Genomic DNA, 15950 nt, shown 5'->3' with positions numbered 1-15950 from the left:
AGGGCAAAAAGGCAGAGTATTTTCACTGTTAAATAAAGGAGATGAACTAATATGAAGCAGTGTGTGTCTTCACGTGTGCGTCAGAGGTGCTGAGGATGTTCTCTTAATGGGGACAGGTTCTCTCTGTCTCCTCTGTCCATCTCCATCCTAATTCAACCAACATCAACACAGAAAGGAAATAAAATTTTCTTTCCATGTCTGGAAAATTTGGCATGAAACAAAGATCAAGACTGTTGGATACTTAATGCTGTATAGTGTTTTTAAATTTTCTTTTAGAATGACAGAGTTTAAATATTAAGTATTTGTGGGCTTCCCTGGTGGCGCAGTGGTTGAGAGTCCACCTGCCATTGCAGGGGACATGGGTTCGTGCCCCGGTCCGGGAGGATCCCACGTGCCGTGGAGCAGCTAGGCCCGTGAGCCATGGCCTCTGAGCCTGCGCGTCCGGAGCCTGGGCTCCGCAACGGGAGAGGCCACAACAGTGAGAGAGGCCTGCATACCGCAAAAAAAAAAAAAAAAAAAAAAATTAAGTATTTGTGATATTATCTTTGAATTTTAAAATAGGTTTTATTTTGGCATTTATTTTGTGTTAATGTTCCCATTTTTACTATTTTTTATCATCAAATGTTTGTATCTGGTTGAGATAATTTTTTACATATTTTTGAAACATATAGTATGTTATAATATATTGGTTCAAATAACAATAAACCATGTATTCATTATTTTCTTCTACAGAGTACTTCTGAAATTTTTATATAAGAGATGACTCACTGTTTATTATTATGATCATGCATTATTATTATAAAAATGCATAAATCATATAAAATATAGAGTAATTTGATTTTGGAAGTCTGATCTCTCAACCTCAAATCCTAAGTATTAATATTTATTGGAATTTGGAGACATTCAACATTTTCCCAATTTCTTGATTTTTCTTATGAATCTGAAAAAGATACAAATTTCCCAAGTGATGCCAAGAGGGAATTCCAACATGGAAGCCTTGCCAGGCACTATGCATTATCTCACTCAGTCCTCACAGTAGCCTGTGATGTAGAAGCATGTTGGCAGTTCCATGTCACACACGAGGAATCAAAAACATAGATGCAGAAGAGGTAGCACATTCATGACCACCTAGCTAGCAGGTGGTAGAGCAGGTTCCGCCCCAGGCTGCCTGAGTCTAGAACACATGTTCTTAGCCAGTGCACCGTCTACTAGGCAGCAGAGAAGTGGTTCTGGAGCTAAGGAGAAAGGATGGAAGTGGAAATGTGCACTTATATTTATTTCTCTCTAAATTCTGTAGGGCTTCTGGTCCAGGTACACAGCTTGTGTGGGATACAGTATTGCTGTGAACTGGGGTGTGATGCAATTTGTTGCTTTCCAAACTGCAGTTCCACACTGTTGAACTTCCCCTATTCTTTAAAACAAAGAAGATCTAAAGAATATTTATTCTCTAACTTCATTTCAACAAATTACTCTGCTCCAGAGCAGGCCAAGTGAAGTGACAGATTGAGGAATGAGCCCATTTCATTTCAGAAAGGGCCCTGTGCCCGTGGCAGGGAGCAGTCAGGTGCTGGCTGCAGAGGTGCGTTGTTGCCTTGACTACCTCAGCAGCCCTCTTCTGCTTCTGGTTAGACCTGTCTTACTCATGTGTCTGTCCCATTCTCTGATTACGTTCTGAGTTCACTCCGACGTGGTGTGTCAGCCTCACTGAGGAGGAAAGAACAGTGACTTCACCTTTTCTTTGAAGTTGTCATTTTATTTTATTTTAGAATCTTTACAGTTTACCTCTTTCTGCGTGCCAGAATGCTGCTTAGATCAGCTGTTAAAAATTTCCCAAATTCTCTCTCTGGAAGTGTCAACAAAATCACTGATTTGGTGTGAGCTGATCAAATTTCTAGAATTTCAGGATTTAGGAAAACAACAACACAGTGTGTGAAATTGTGGGGTTAGTTGCCCAGAGATTATGGTTTTCTTGCATGATGACATTTGCTAACGTATTGAAGGTGGAGTTAGACAGATGGCTTAGTTTAATACTCATAGCATTGGGACATTGATTGCAAGGTTAGGAAATATCCTACAGATGCATCCCACAGAATATTGTGGTTTTAAATACCTTACAAGAAAGTCAAGTGTGTGTATGGTGGTTATGAGCTTTGGACATGACAGACCTGATTTTTTGTGCTGCTACTTGTGTACTGTGTGATCTTGGACCAATGGCATAGCTTCTCTGAGCTTTTTCATCTTTGAAAAGTAGGGAATATAAAACTTAAGGTTTGTAAGATTAAATGAGACATGTAACGCTCTTAGTGCAGTGTATGTGGTACACAATAGACACTTGAGAAGATAGCCCATTTATTTATTTATTGAGCACCTTTCTGTGTGCTGGGTAATTTCTGAGGATGATGATACAGTGAGAACAAGTCAGACAAGAGTCCCTTATCTTAATGAGACAAGTAGGCAAGAAATTATAATAATGGGGTAAGTTCCAGCACTAGGGATTACAGGGTGCTGGGGAGCACATAGGAGGGATGGTTAAGGAGAGCACGGGAAATCAGATAGAACATGGAGGAGGAGAAAACAGTTTCCCTCCAGACGGACCCAATTATCTGAGTGAATTCACTGAAAAGCCTCATACATTGGTAGCCATGAGAGTTGTTTGTTTTTAAGGAAAAGGAAATAACACACAAGTGTGAACCAAATAACTACCAAGTATATTGACTTGGGTGTGTACAGTACAAATGTCCAAGTAAGACATAAGTATAAGTCAGTAAGATATCCATGTAGTATGGGTTCGACCATTTAAATGCTCCCATTAAAAAACAAAGGCAAAAAAAAAACCCAACCCTCCCTTCCCTGGCCTGTATATTGAAGTTAATTTCAGTGTGTGTTTGATGAGTCATTTGTTAACATTACCCACTATATAATGTTAGAAGGCAGGGAGATAACCCTGAGGGCGGTTGCTGCCTGGGGGTCTTTCAGAATTTGCTCATCCTCACTAGATGCCCCTCTTAAGCACCCTGTATCCTCTAGTGATGGCGCTTACCCCACTTATTGTGATTTCTCACCTACTTGTCTCTTTAAGGTACAGGGCTGGGTGTGTGTCTTGTTCATCATGATATAACCATCCTCAAAAATTACCCAGCACACAGAAAGGTGCTCAATAAATATTTATTGGTTAAATGACTCTGCTTCTGCCTTTGATCTAAATAGAAATGAAGGTTACCAGAAGAAACTAGGTGACTAAATCTTAGTTTCATGTAAAAGTTGTCAGCACAGGGTAGAGATAGCTCCAGGTGTTGCCCTAGGAGTATGTGGACTTTGTGCCACCAGTGTGCCACCAGGAGGCTTTTCCTGATTTGCTGCTCTTTTTGAGCGGTGAGTGGCTGGAAGAGTTGTGCACTGCCTGAGGGAGACCGCAGTGCAGCCTGAGCTTAGAGGTTGGACAGCCCTCTGTTCATTTCCTGTTGCCCAGCTGTGTAATCTTCACTCATGTAAAGCCTCGGTTTCCTTATCTGTTCAATGGGATTGATGATAACAATACCGCTAAGAGTTAGTGTAAAGATTGAGATCATACGTGTAAAAGCTTAGCCAGTGCTTGGCACGTAGTAATAACTATTAACTTAGGTTTTATTATCACTGTAAGTCATTTGTGTTTTGTTTGTAAGGAATAAATCAACTATCCTAATGTTGATAAGTTACTAAAATGTGAACCACTGCAATATTTCTTGGTCATATCAGTGTGGTCACCTGGAAAATGCATGGCTCAGATCTCCTGCTGTGGGAACGTAATTGACTGACAGCCCCAGTGGCTTCCCGCAGCATCCACCACTGCTTCGCACCCAGGCCGTGCTTTGCCTGGGCAGCTCCCAGCCAGTCACTGGGCACAGTGGGGCTGCTAATGCAGGCCCATTCCTGCAAAGTCTAAGATGCCTTTAACAGGTGACCTTGGCTCAAGGACTCCCCATCAGCCTGGTGGAAACTTCCATAAGGCTGTGTTGCAGTCTGAGACGCTGCCTCCTTCCTTCCCTCTCCCCTTCACGGGGGCCAGACCTGTACTGCAGTCTGAGCCTCTCCTTGCTTCCTCCAGGTTCCTCTCCATTTCCCTTACTGCCATTTCCTCCAGTAAACCTCCTGCTTGTCTTGGTGTCCACTCCTTGGAGGAGCTGGACTTACACAAATGGTTATCGTGGTTGTTGGAAGGGAGTAGCAGTCTACACCCTTGAGCACAGAGAGGATATGTTTTCCATCAAGTATGAAGCAGACATTATTATAATGAGTTTAACTTTGTATGTTATTGCATTTCCTCAGAATTAAAATTTGGTGTTTCTGATCATAAATTCTCTAAAATAGGCATTAGCCAACATTTCCTCAGGGAAGGCTGCTCACCTTTAGGACCTCACACTAATCTGCAGATTAAGTTCTAAGACTGCCCTTATTTAGGACAGGCCTCTATAGCTCCTGGTCTTTAACGTATGTTATTATTTTAGTCTTTAACCTTCATGAACCAAAAACATCTCTCCAAAAAAAGGTATTGATAGCTCTTCACTGTTTATCTCTTTTTATAGTCTTCTGCTGATTTCTTTGGTTTTCTTATTTTCTTTCCTAAATCCTCACTTGACTGTTACTTTTGTGACAGACCAGGTCCAGGGAACAGTCACCATCCGGAACATCAGCACCCTGTCATCAGGTTTGTACCAGTGCGTGGCTTCTAATGCCATTGGGACCAGCACCTGTCTTTTGGATCTCCAGGTTATTTCTCGTAAGTATATAAAATTCTGATGTCCACTCTGGGTCTGAATGCCAAGATCTTTGTTAAACTAGGGAATGAAAAGTTCTGCTTGTTTAGAGGTTGTTTGACGATTAAATAGAAATTCTTTTGATTTTAATCATTACTGAAGATATTTAATAGATGTGTTAGTATACTTCTCAGCCTCAGCAATATGACTTCTTCTTTATGATAAAATGTCTTCCCAGGATCATTAGAATCAGATCAGTTTGATTATATAGTGCTATAGACATATTAAAAATTTGTTATGATCTTACAGTCATGGCAAGACCTTCTTGTGTTTTTTCCTAATCCCTTATATCTGCTTAAATGTTGGGTGCCCAGGTCATACATAAGCAGTGCAGAAATTTTCTCTTTAGTTGAGAATTCTGGGTTGTTTGAATTCCAGCTGCAAAAGGGAATGATCTGGCTGTGATGAGGTAGCAAGTTATCCTGCTGCTTGCCAGGTTCATTTGGGGCAGGTCAGGCAAGTAGTCAGGTACGGTCTTTTTCCTGCTCTGACCTGGTTGTGGCTCTCCTACAGCTGTTCGTTTATTGAACGAATTGCTCATTTATTCAGTAAATGTTTGTGAGCCTGTTGTGTGTTAGTCCTAGCCACTGGGGATACAGAAAATTAAGTGAGGTTTAACTTTAAATGGATACAATACAGTGGGCAATTTTGCACATTTTAAGAAAATTCTTTGGTAGCCTTTTATGTTTATGAAGTTGTGTGAGCATATTCTATTTCTCTTTCTCTCTCCTTTTTTTTCTTTAAATATACCTTAAATATATTTTGCAGCCCAGCCCAGGAGCATTGGACTAATAGCTGGAGCCATTGGCACTGGTGCAGTTATTATCATTTTTTGCATTGCACTAATTTTAGGGGCATTCTTTTACTGGAGAAGCAAAAATAAAGCGGAGGAGGAAGAAGAAATTCCTAATGAAATAAGGTTTGTGTGTCAGATAATTTATCCTGACATTGGCATAGCCAGTGTCTGTATTTCTATTCATTTTGGCAGCTAAGATTTCTTTGCTAATCTTATGACTTTAACCAAGGTAGTTAAAGTGGCCAAATGATAGTTTCTTGTATGTTATATCACTCTTCCTCATGGTACTTACTCCTCAGCTTTATTTACTGGATCATGAAAGGCGGGAGGTGGGTAGGGTAGTCTAGCATGTGCCCAACTAGGAGGACACAAGTGAAGAATTCCCCCGTTTCCTCCCATAGCTTCAGGGTGGGTGGGGTTAGGTGGCTGCCATAGTAGAAAAGTGAGTTTAGAACATGTGTTTAATATTGGCATTTATAAATGATGCAAACACAAAGCAAGAAAGAACAGCACCTGTACAGATAGACCAAAGCAGTATGGCTTGGTTGAAAACAGTTCAGTCAAGAATATGAACATCTTAAGGAAACAATGTCAAATGATCTTGAAAGGAAGGTGACTCTTGCTGTATTGTGGAGATATGGGGGTTCAGGCTCAGTCTTAGATGGCATCGCATCAATAACCTTATTGAAAATGCTTTAATGACTCCAGTCTACTTAGCATGACATACATAGCCCTTCAGAATCTGACCCTTACCTGCTTCCCTGCTTTTATCTCTCACAACTTCCCTGATCACTTTGTGTTCCAGTCTGTTGTCTTGTCTCATGCCTCAGGGCCTTTCCTGTAGCCTCCACCTTGTTCCTGGACCATATACTCCTTCCCTTTGCATCCATCTCTTCAGTACATTCCTTGGTCTGGTTTAAGTCTAGTCCAGGCATCACCTCCTCACATAAGTTGACTTAGGCCCTTGTCCAACCTTTAAGACTTGCAGATGTTCCTGCATTGATTGTCACCCTCATTTGACCATAGGCTTCTTGGGTAGAGGAGCTGTCTTTTTCTCACGTGAAACATCTAGTAAAATGCCTGGTACTCAGAAAATGGTAATTGAATTAGTTAACATCTTAAATTAACTTAATGACTTCTCTTAGCCTCTTATAATTCTTAAGGGTTTGGACCCTATGCAGGGACAGATTTCATCCCAGTGTAAGATTAATGAGAAAAACCTCTCATCAGCATACCACAGTGATTTCTCAAACCCCAAAAGGCAATAAAATCAGGCCAATGCTAATAGTTTTTTGAAGTTCCTACACCCGTAGTTTGGTTTCCTAGCTTCACAGCAGCTAGTTCGGTGGATTTCTTCATGAACTATTTTCCTATTTAGAGGAAAAAAAAAAAAATATATATATATATAGACACACACACACATATATTTTTCAGTTATATTGGAAGACACAGTTTTTGAGAGATTTGATACTACTTTCTTGGTTACTCTTGGGGACTGAGAAGCTGAGGGAGAATTTTTCCTAAGCATTGTCTTAAAGGGAATGAATATCAAAGCCGAGGCCACCAGGACTGCCGTGTTTGCTTTCATGATAGTGTGGTCTGTCCTGAGGGTTTGAATTTCACAGACATATTCACCTGAACATGGGAAGACAGAGTCCTGGGCAGGTAGGTAGGGTAAACCTCAAGTAAATCCTAACAACAGCTTTATTTTTGTTCGTTTTCAGAGAGGATGATCTTCCACCTAAATGTCCTTCTTCTGCCAAAGCATTTCACACCGAGGTGTCCTCCTCAGAGAGCAACACATTTACCTCTTCCAACACCTATAACAGCCGCTGCTGGAGCAACAATCCCAAAGTGCACAGAAACACAGAGTCGCTCAACCACTTCAGTGACTTGCGCCAGTCCTTCTCCCTCCACTCGGGCCACGCCAACATACCATCCGTCTATGCCAACGGCAGCCATCTGGCCCCAGCCCCACCGAAGACCCTGGCAGTGACAGCCAACAGAGGGTCGTCGCCGCAGGCCGTGTCCAGGAGCAATGGCTCAGTCAGCAGGAAGCCCCGGGCTCAGTACACACACTCCTACACCATCAGCCAAGCAAGCCTGGAGCGCATTGGTGCTGTCCCTGTCATGGTTCCAGCCCAGAGTCGGGCTGGCTCCCTGGTCTAGGACGCAAGCAGATGGAGCGTGCAGAGAAGAAGCCAAGGGAGCCCCCATTCCAGCGGGGGGCGGGGTGGTGGCGTGTTGGGAAAGACACTTTCCTGACAATGATCCTAGTAAAAAGCACAAAGAAGGAGGCAGGGCTGTGACCCGGCCACTAAGATTGGTAAAATGAACTGGAGTGCTCCGGCATGAAGACTTGTTCGTTCCCCCACCCCAGCTGTCCCAGGATTCTGTTCAAAACGCTGGATCTCACAGATGTGCCAAGCCAAGGAAAAAGGTAGAAGAGCAGAATAGCATTAAAAACCCAAACTGCAGTCCAGATGGGCTTATTTTTTAATTCATGTCTAACGTAATAATTTTTCAAGAGACTAAAGTGCCAGATGGAGTTTAAATAATGAAATTATTTAAAAAGATAGGTGTCTTTAGAAACATACTGAGCAACCCTGTGTTACATCCTGCCTTTCCCCGTCCCCTCTTGATGTAGGGGGCCGAATGGCATAAATGGCGAACACTGGTCCTAGCAGGGCTGGCTTTTGTATCGTAGAATCAAAACTTTTTACACCAACAGAATTCAGTAAGGAATGGGTGAAAACTATAAACTTCTTTGAGGAGCCCCTTCATATTTATTTATTTATCTCTTCCTGGACCATGAATTTCATATTTGGAATATTGCTATATTGACAGATTATTGCCTGTCTATGTTTTTCTAGGGTCTGTTATAGGTCCATGACAGTTACTGTTCATTATTTCCTGGGAAAATATTTTTTAAAAGAAAACTGTTGTTTTTAAAAAAAAAAATACGAGAGAGGCATTGGGTTAGGAAGGAAAAGACTACTGTCAACGCCACGTCCAGTGAGCTTGTTCGTGGAGCCCGGCAGGCAGGCAGCAAGACCTAGGTCGTGCAGGCAGCACAGGAGCAGGGAGGAGGGTGGAAGGGAATTCCTGGCAGCCTCTCAGAGCAGGGCCGTCCAGGTCTCCCTTGCTGTCACACCAGGTTACTCTTAATGAGGGCAGCACCCCATGCCTCTGTACTGGGGTAGATAACTTTCTCCTTGTTTGACAAGTTGAGGTTGCTGGGTTGTTACAGGGAGGGCAGGAGTTGCTTTGTTTTTGTTTTTCTCAAAATGATTATTTTTGCAAAAGAGATAAGACTGAGACAAAAGGGATGTCTTCAGATATGCTCCTGGGAGGCTCTGCCCTGTTCTTGTCGCAGCTCAGGGTTGCAACTTTGCCCAGATGCGTTTTACACCACTGTAAAGAGATTCTTTGTGATTAATTACCTGGCCTTGGGAGTTCACCAGGTAATTTGCAGACTCTCCACTCTATTTGTGCTCTGTAGATCTGGCTGTGCTTGTATCGGTGACTCTCTCGCCTTAATCACACTTTAAGCAACACAAATGATTTCTTCCCAGATTTGTTTCCTAAATTATTTATGATGCTGACCCCGGGATTGGATAAGAGCATCTTTTCTTTCCCCGATGTAGTCTCTCATTCCCTCTTCCCACTATGCTTTTGCCCTCTTTTCCTGCAAGCACAGTCGTCACAGGAAGTGGCCTTCTGGTTTTCAGACTTATGTGAATAATGGAAACCAACAGCTGCTGCATACACTATTTTTCCAAGAGGGCTAAGCTCAGAACCTAACCATTGTAATCATTCCAATATTGATGAAGAACTGAATTTACTTTAGCATTACTTATTTTTTCCGTTTGACGGTTCTTGACTTTGTAAAAATTTAAATAAATGAATGTCTATACTTTTTATAAAGAAGAGTGAAAATGCCATGACAGATAAGATGATACTATCAGATGTTGTTTAGAAAGCATTTATCTTGCATTTCTTTATTCTTTCTAATTATCTAAAATTCAATAAAAGTTTTATTCATATAAAAACAAGTTGTCATTAATTGTCATATACTAATGAATATATGATTTTGTACTTAGTGTTCTCTTAATGTTGTAAACATTTTCCATTCTGTTAAATAGTATTTATAATAATTTTAATGAGCATATAGTATTCCAAAAATTACTTAACTCTACTCTTATCATTAGAAATTTGAGTCCATTTATCACATGTGTGATTGAAGATGTGATGATCCTTTTCATACACTGAGCCATTTTCATGTTTCTTTATCTGGAAGTTCATGAAGACAGGATCCATGGCTATCTTCTTCACCCTGTATCTCTGTCACCTAGCACAGTGCCTAATATGGGTATTGAGTAGATAAATGATGATTTCTGAACTGGAGTTGCCAAGTTTCAGTTCAGAAAGTTATGGTCATGATTGTAGCTCTTGATGTATATTGGGTCATTCCTTTAACTTTTTATTTGAGATAATTATGTATTTACATGCAGTTTATAAGAAATAATAGAGATTCCCATATACCCTTCACCTAATTTTTCCAAAGGGTAATATCTTGCATAACTGTTATACAGTGTCACATACTGATATGGATACAATCCATCCACCTTATTAGATTTCAACATTGTACATGCACTGCTGTGTGTGTGTGTGTGTGTGTGTGTGTGTGTGCGCGCGCACGTGCACATGCGCACATGTGCATCAGTTTTATGGAATTTTATCACCTGTGTAGATTTGTGTGGCCACCACCACACTCAGGATACAGGATTCCTTGAGTTATTCTTTTATAGTCATAGCCACCTCCTTCCTCCCCAAGTCCATAATTCCTAATCTCTTCTCCATCTCTATAATTTGTCATTTCAAGAATGCTATATGAGTGGAATCATGTAGTATGTAACGTTTGAGGATTGACTTTTTCTCACACAGCATAACTTTCTCGAGATTCATCCAAGTAGTTGCATGTATCAATAGTTCATTCCTTTTTATTGATGAGTAGAATTCATGGTACAGATATACCACAGTTTGTTTAACCAGTTACCCACTGAAGGGTATGAAGGATATTTGAGTTATTTCCAGTTTTTGGCTACTACACATAAAGCTGCTGTGAACATTTTTTGCAGGTTTTTATGTAAACGTAAGTTTTCATTTCTCTGAGATAAATGCCCAAGTGTATAGTGGCTCCAGCAGTATTTATTGAAAAGTCTATTCTTCCTCCAGTGAATTGCTTTAGCACCTTTGGAAAAAATCATTTTAGTCGTATATGTGTGGGTCTCTTTCTGAGTTCTCTAGCTATTCCTCTGATTTTTGTGTCTGTTCCTTCACCAATACTATGCTGACCATTGTAGCTAATTAACAATATTTAACACCTAGTAGAGTGGTTCCTCGTACTTTATTCTTCTTTTTCAAAATTATTTTAGCTATTCTAGGTCCTGTACCCTTTCTATATAAATTTTGGAATAAGATGGTCTATGCCAACAAAACACCTTGCTGTTTTAATAGGAATTGCACTAAGCCTATAGATCAGTTTGGGAAGAACTGGCATCTTTACTATATTGTCTTCCAGTCCATGAACATGTTTTGTCTCTATTACTTAGGTCTTCTTTGATTTATTTCATCAGCATTTTGCAATTTGCAGGATACAGATCCTGTACATGTTTTGTTGGATTTATCCCTAAGTATTTAACCATTATGTAATGTCCCTTTTTATTTCTAGTAATTTTTTTTTGCTCTGAAGTCTACTTTCTCTGATATTAATTTACTACTCTTGCATTTAAAAAATTAATGTCTGCATACTCTTATAACATCACTGTCATTGTATTTGAAGGGAGTTTCTTATAGACAGCACACTGTTGGATTACATTTTTGTGTCCACTTTGTAAATACCTGTCTTTTAATTGGTATATTTAGACCATTTACATTTAAGGTAATTATTGATATGTTTAGGGCTTAAAGCTCCTATTTTCTTTTTTGTTTTCCGTTTTTTTCCTCCTCTATTTCCTATTATCTATTTCTCTTTTCTTACCTTATTGTGGGTTACTTGAACAGTTTTTAGGATCTCTTCTTGATATATTTACAGTGTTTTTGAGTATATCACTTTGTTTATTTTTAAAAGTTTATTCTAGGTATTACAATAAGCATATATAACATATCACAGTCTACTTGTATCAAGATTTTACCACTTTGAGTGAAGTGTGAAAACTTACTTCCATATATATTCCTTTTCTTTCCCCACTTTTAAATATCTTTATCTTGATAAGATAGTGTATAATTTTTGTTTCAATCATGAAACATAATTTAAAAACTCATGAAAAATTTATTGTATGCACCCATATATGTGCTTTTTTGTTTTTCTTTCTTTTTTCCTGTTGGTCCAAGATTCCTTTTTTTTTTTTTATCATTCCCTTTGTGTTTGAAGAACTCCCTTTAGCCAATTTGTAAGGGTAGGTCTGCTAGCAAAAAATTCTATTAGTTGTCTTTTGTCCAAAAATGTCTTCATTTCCCTTTCATTCCTCACTGGGTATAGTATTCATGGTTGACAGTTCTTTTCTTTCAACCCTTGAAAAATTTGGGAAGTATTCAGCCATTATTTCTTAAAATACTCTTCCGGTCCCACCCTCTTTCTCAAATCTTTCTGAGACTCTGATGATGAATCTTTTGTTATTGTTCCACTGGCTCCTGAGGCTCTCTTCATTTTTTCAGTCTATTTTCTGTCTGTTGTTCAGAGTAAATCCTGTTCATCTGTCCTCAAGTTTACTGATTTCTGTCTTCTGTTGTTTCCTCTCTTCTGTTGAGCCCATCCAGCAACTTTTTAATTTCAGTCACTGTATTTTTTAGTTTGATAACTTACATTTGATTCCTTTTTTAAAGAAAATTTAATTAGTAATTTAAATTTCAACCTATATTATATTGAGATATAATTTACATAACAAAGTTCACTTATATAAAGCGTACAAATCAGTAATTTTTATTATGTTTACAGAGTTGCACAGTCATCACCAAAATTTAATTTTAGGACCTTTTTCATCACCCCAAAAAGAACCTGTACCCACTGACAGTCACTCCTTTTTCCATGCCATCTTCAGCCCCAGGTAACCACTGATCTACTTTCTGTTTCAATAGATTTGCCTACTCTGGGAGATTTCATATAAATGGTATCATACAATATGTGTATGTTTTTGTGTGTGTGTGACTGACTTAATTTACTTACCATAATATTTTTTAGGTTCGTCCATGTTGTAGCATATGTTATTACTTCATTCCTATTTCTTTACCAAGATTTTCTAGTTTTTCAGTTAGTTTCAAAAGAATTCATAATTGCTTACTGAAGAATTATTGAAACATTTTTATTATAGCTGTGTTAAAAATCTTCTCTGATTCGTCTTGATGTTGGCATTTATTGGCGATCTTTTCTCATTCAGGTTGTGATTTCCCTGGTTCTTAGGGTAATGAGTGATTTTTAATTTTCTCTTGGACAATCTGGATATTACATTATGAGATTCTGGAAACTTTTTAATATTTTATTTTATTTTTTAGCAGGCATTCTCTTTGTGGAGGTGTAGCACAAGGACCAGATGGGTGTATATGTTTAGTTGCCTGCTAGGCTCCGCCTCAGCAGAAGTGGAGTGTTTACATGGTCTCTCTGCAGATGCAGGGGTGTAGAAGGATGACTCCCCCTCAGCTCGATTTCCCCCTCTTGGTGAAAGTGGAGCACACCATGCTGCTGCCTTCAAGTGGAAGTGTAAGCTCAGCTCCTGCTGACACCCAGGAGGGAGGAAGCAGAGTGCTGACTTGCACCATTTGCTGCTGCAGGGGGGCAACAGAAACTCAACTCCACCCTGCCCCCACCAACATCAGTGGAGGTGGGGAGGGAGCTGGAGTGCACCTCACTGGTTAATGGTAGGTGGGGTGGAGGCTCCCCTCCCCACTGGGCCTGCTGAAACTGGGGAGAGGGGGAGGAGGAAGTAGAATGACAACTACCCTACCTGTACCACCTCTTTCCACTTCATTGGTGCTGGGTGTGAGTGTAGGCTCCGCTCCCCTACTAGGGGTTGCCAAGGTCCCTAGGAAGTGTGTCTTCCTTCCACTGTTTAGAGTCTTCCTGTGCTTGTGTGTTGTGTTATGTCCAGGTTTTTTTCATTGTAAGAGGGAAGACTGTCTTACAATAGGACTTATAATGGGGCTATTCCATCTTGGCTGGAACCAGAAATCCTGGAACTTGCCTTTTTAAAATAATCAGCAGTTAAACACATCTTGTAGTACTCTACTATTTGATAGCTTTGAGGATTCTCAATTGTGTTTTAAATAAAATTCTTACTCCTTGGCTTGACTCATTCCATTCCTTCCAGAAATGGTTCACTGTCTTTCCATTCTCAACTCCTGCTAGCCTTCTACATACAAACTTTACTCCAGGCCCGTTTATCTTTTCTTGAATTAGCTTGTTCTTTTTTCCTTTTTCCTCTATATTTTTCCTACTTTATTTTTTTCTACATCTTCCACCTATCCCCACCCAAATCTTCCTGTACCACAAGTCCAGTTCAAATGCTCTATCTTCCATAAATATTCTCTTTTTCAGTCTAGTGAGAAGTCACTGCTTCTTCTCACAAGCCATATAACATTTACTAACTTTGAGGGAATTGTCATAATCCGTATTATATTCCTGTATTTGTATACATGATTGAACTCCTCTGCTGGACTATAAACTGAGTTATGCTAGAATCTTTTTTTTTTTTTTTTGCGGTACACGGGCCTCTCACTGTTGTGGCCTCTCCCATTGTGGAGCACAGGCTCCGGATGCGCAGGCTCAGCGGCCATGGCTCACGGGCCCAGCCGCTCCGTGGCATGTGGGATCTTCCCGGACCGGGGCACGAACCCATGTCCCCGGCATCGGCAGGCAGACTCTCAACCACTGTGCCACCAAGGAAGCCTTGCCAGAATCATTTTTGATCCCTTACTATGTGCTAAACACTGTTCTAGGTATTGGAAATAAAAACAGAAAATAAGCAAGAAAATAAGCTGTCCTTGAGGAGCTCATATTACAGGAGGAATCAGCAAATAATTACACTTAGTATCACAAGTATATGAATGGATATATATACAAGTTCAGGCAGACAGTATGATCTCTTCTAGATCTTGGTGGTCATCACAACACTTAGCACATTGCTTCACTCAGAGAAAATGCTTGAAGGACATGCTAACTTGATGAAACTGAAAATATAGGGTTGGTCTCTTAATCTCAGGTATTAAAAGTAGTAGTCAGATATCAGTAAATTCCTCAAGTAATGGTGCATCAGAATCATTCATCCAAGGGGCAAATGATTGTACCAATTTCCTGGGTGGCATTTGCTCTTATACTAGAGATGCAGTATTCTTTGGGAAAGCTGTAGAGATAATATACTAAATGCGGTGATTTGGAAGAAACCCGTGTTTTTCAGTCCTCCTGTCTGAGTGAACGCATGTCTGGAGGAGAGATACGGGGTCCTGGTTGTTTTGCCTTCTAACGGTCCTCTTTCAGACAGCCCTCTAACTTGTGTTTAGTAAAATAATATTCAATCTCACAGCAGAATGTGGAGAAGATGAATGCAATCTAGAGAAAGGGTGCTTGTAAATTCTGTGTGTATATAGTTATTTATAGCTTTTCCTCACAGCTCCCTTGTGAATAAGATATTTGTCCCTATTTTAGGTAAAGGCAGGGTACAAAATTATGACTTAATTATAAGACATTAATGATAGAGACAAAAGTATTAAAGCAATAGGTGTGAGTGCCTGCTGTGTATTTAACACTGTGAGTTCAGTTGATAGTTGACTAATTTTGGCAGGTTGGATAACTAGATAATTTAGACTAAAAATATTTCCATTGAAGCTACATTTCTATACCATCCATCACTGCTCCCCAAGTTCATCACATTTACAGCAGTTTTGCATTTTGGGCTTGGACAAATTTATATGTCCATGTGTATGTACATGGATGCATTGCAATTGTCCATTTTATAGGACAAGTTACAAAATTCAAGAAGGCTCAAATTCATCCATGAAACAGACATAACAGGGACTTCCCTGGTGGCACAATGGTTAAGAATCCACCTGCCAATGCAGGGGACACCAGTTTGAGCCCTGCTCCGGGAAGATCCCACGTGCTGCAGAGCAACTAAGCCTGTGCACCACAACTACTGAGCCTGCTCTCTAGAGCCCATGCTCCACACAAGAGAAGCCACCGTAATAAGAAGCCCGCGCACCACAACGAAAAGTAGCCCCCACTTGCCACAACTAGAGAAAGCCCATGTGCAGCAACGAAGACCCAACGCAGCCAAAATTAAATAAATAAAATAAATACGTTAAAAAAA

The 15950-nt window shown here is 40.1% G+C and overlaps 1 protein-coding gene across 1 annotated transcript in view; it reads left to right on the top strand.

Moving 5' to 3' along the window:
- The window catches only part of IGSF11 (immunoglobulin superfamily member 11), a 137632-nt gene extending 128002 nt beyond the window's left edge, over nucleotides 1-9630 (top strand). The window contains exons 6-8 of the mRNA XM_027105287.1: nucleotides 4634-4756; nucleotides 5646-5712; nucleotides 7314-9630. Of these exons, the coding sequence (XP_026961088.1) occupies nucleotides 4634-4756; nucleotides 5646-5712; nucleotides 7314-7758 (635 nt within the window). The 3' untranslated portion in view covers nucleotides 7759-9630. The remainder of the gene's footprint in view (nucleotides 1-4633; nucleotides 4757-5645; nucleotides 5713-7313) is intronic.
- Nucleotides 9631-15950: the final 6320 nt, after the last annotated feature.

Source organism: Aethalodelphis obliquidens, unplaced genomic scaffold (assembly GCF_003676395.1).
Source record: "Aethalodelphis obliquidens isolate GAN/ISIS:26980383/991018 unplaced genomic scaffold, ASM367639v1 scaffold1, whole genome shotgun sequence".
Taxonomy (NCBI): domain Eukaryota; kingdom Metazoa; phylum Chordata; class Mammalia; order Artiodactyla; family Delphinidae; genus Aethalodelphis; species Aethalodelphis obliquidens.
This window is presented reverse-complemented; position numbering and strand designations above follow the sequence as displayed.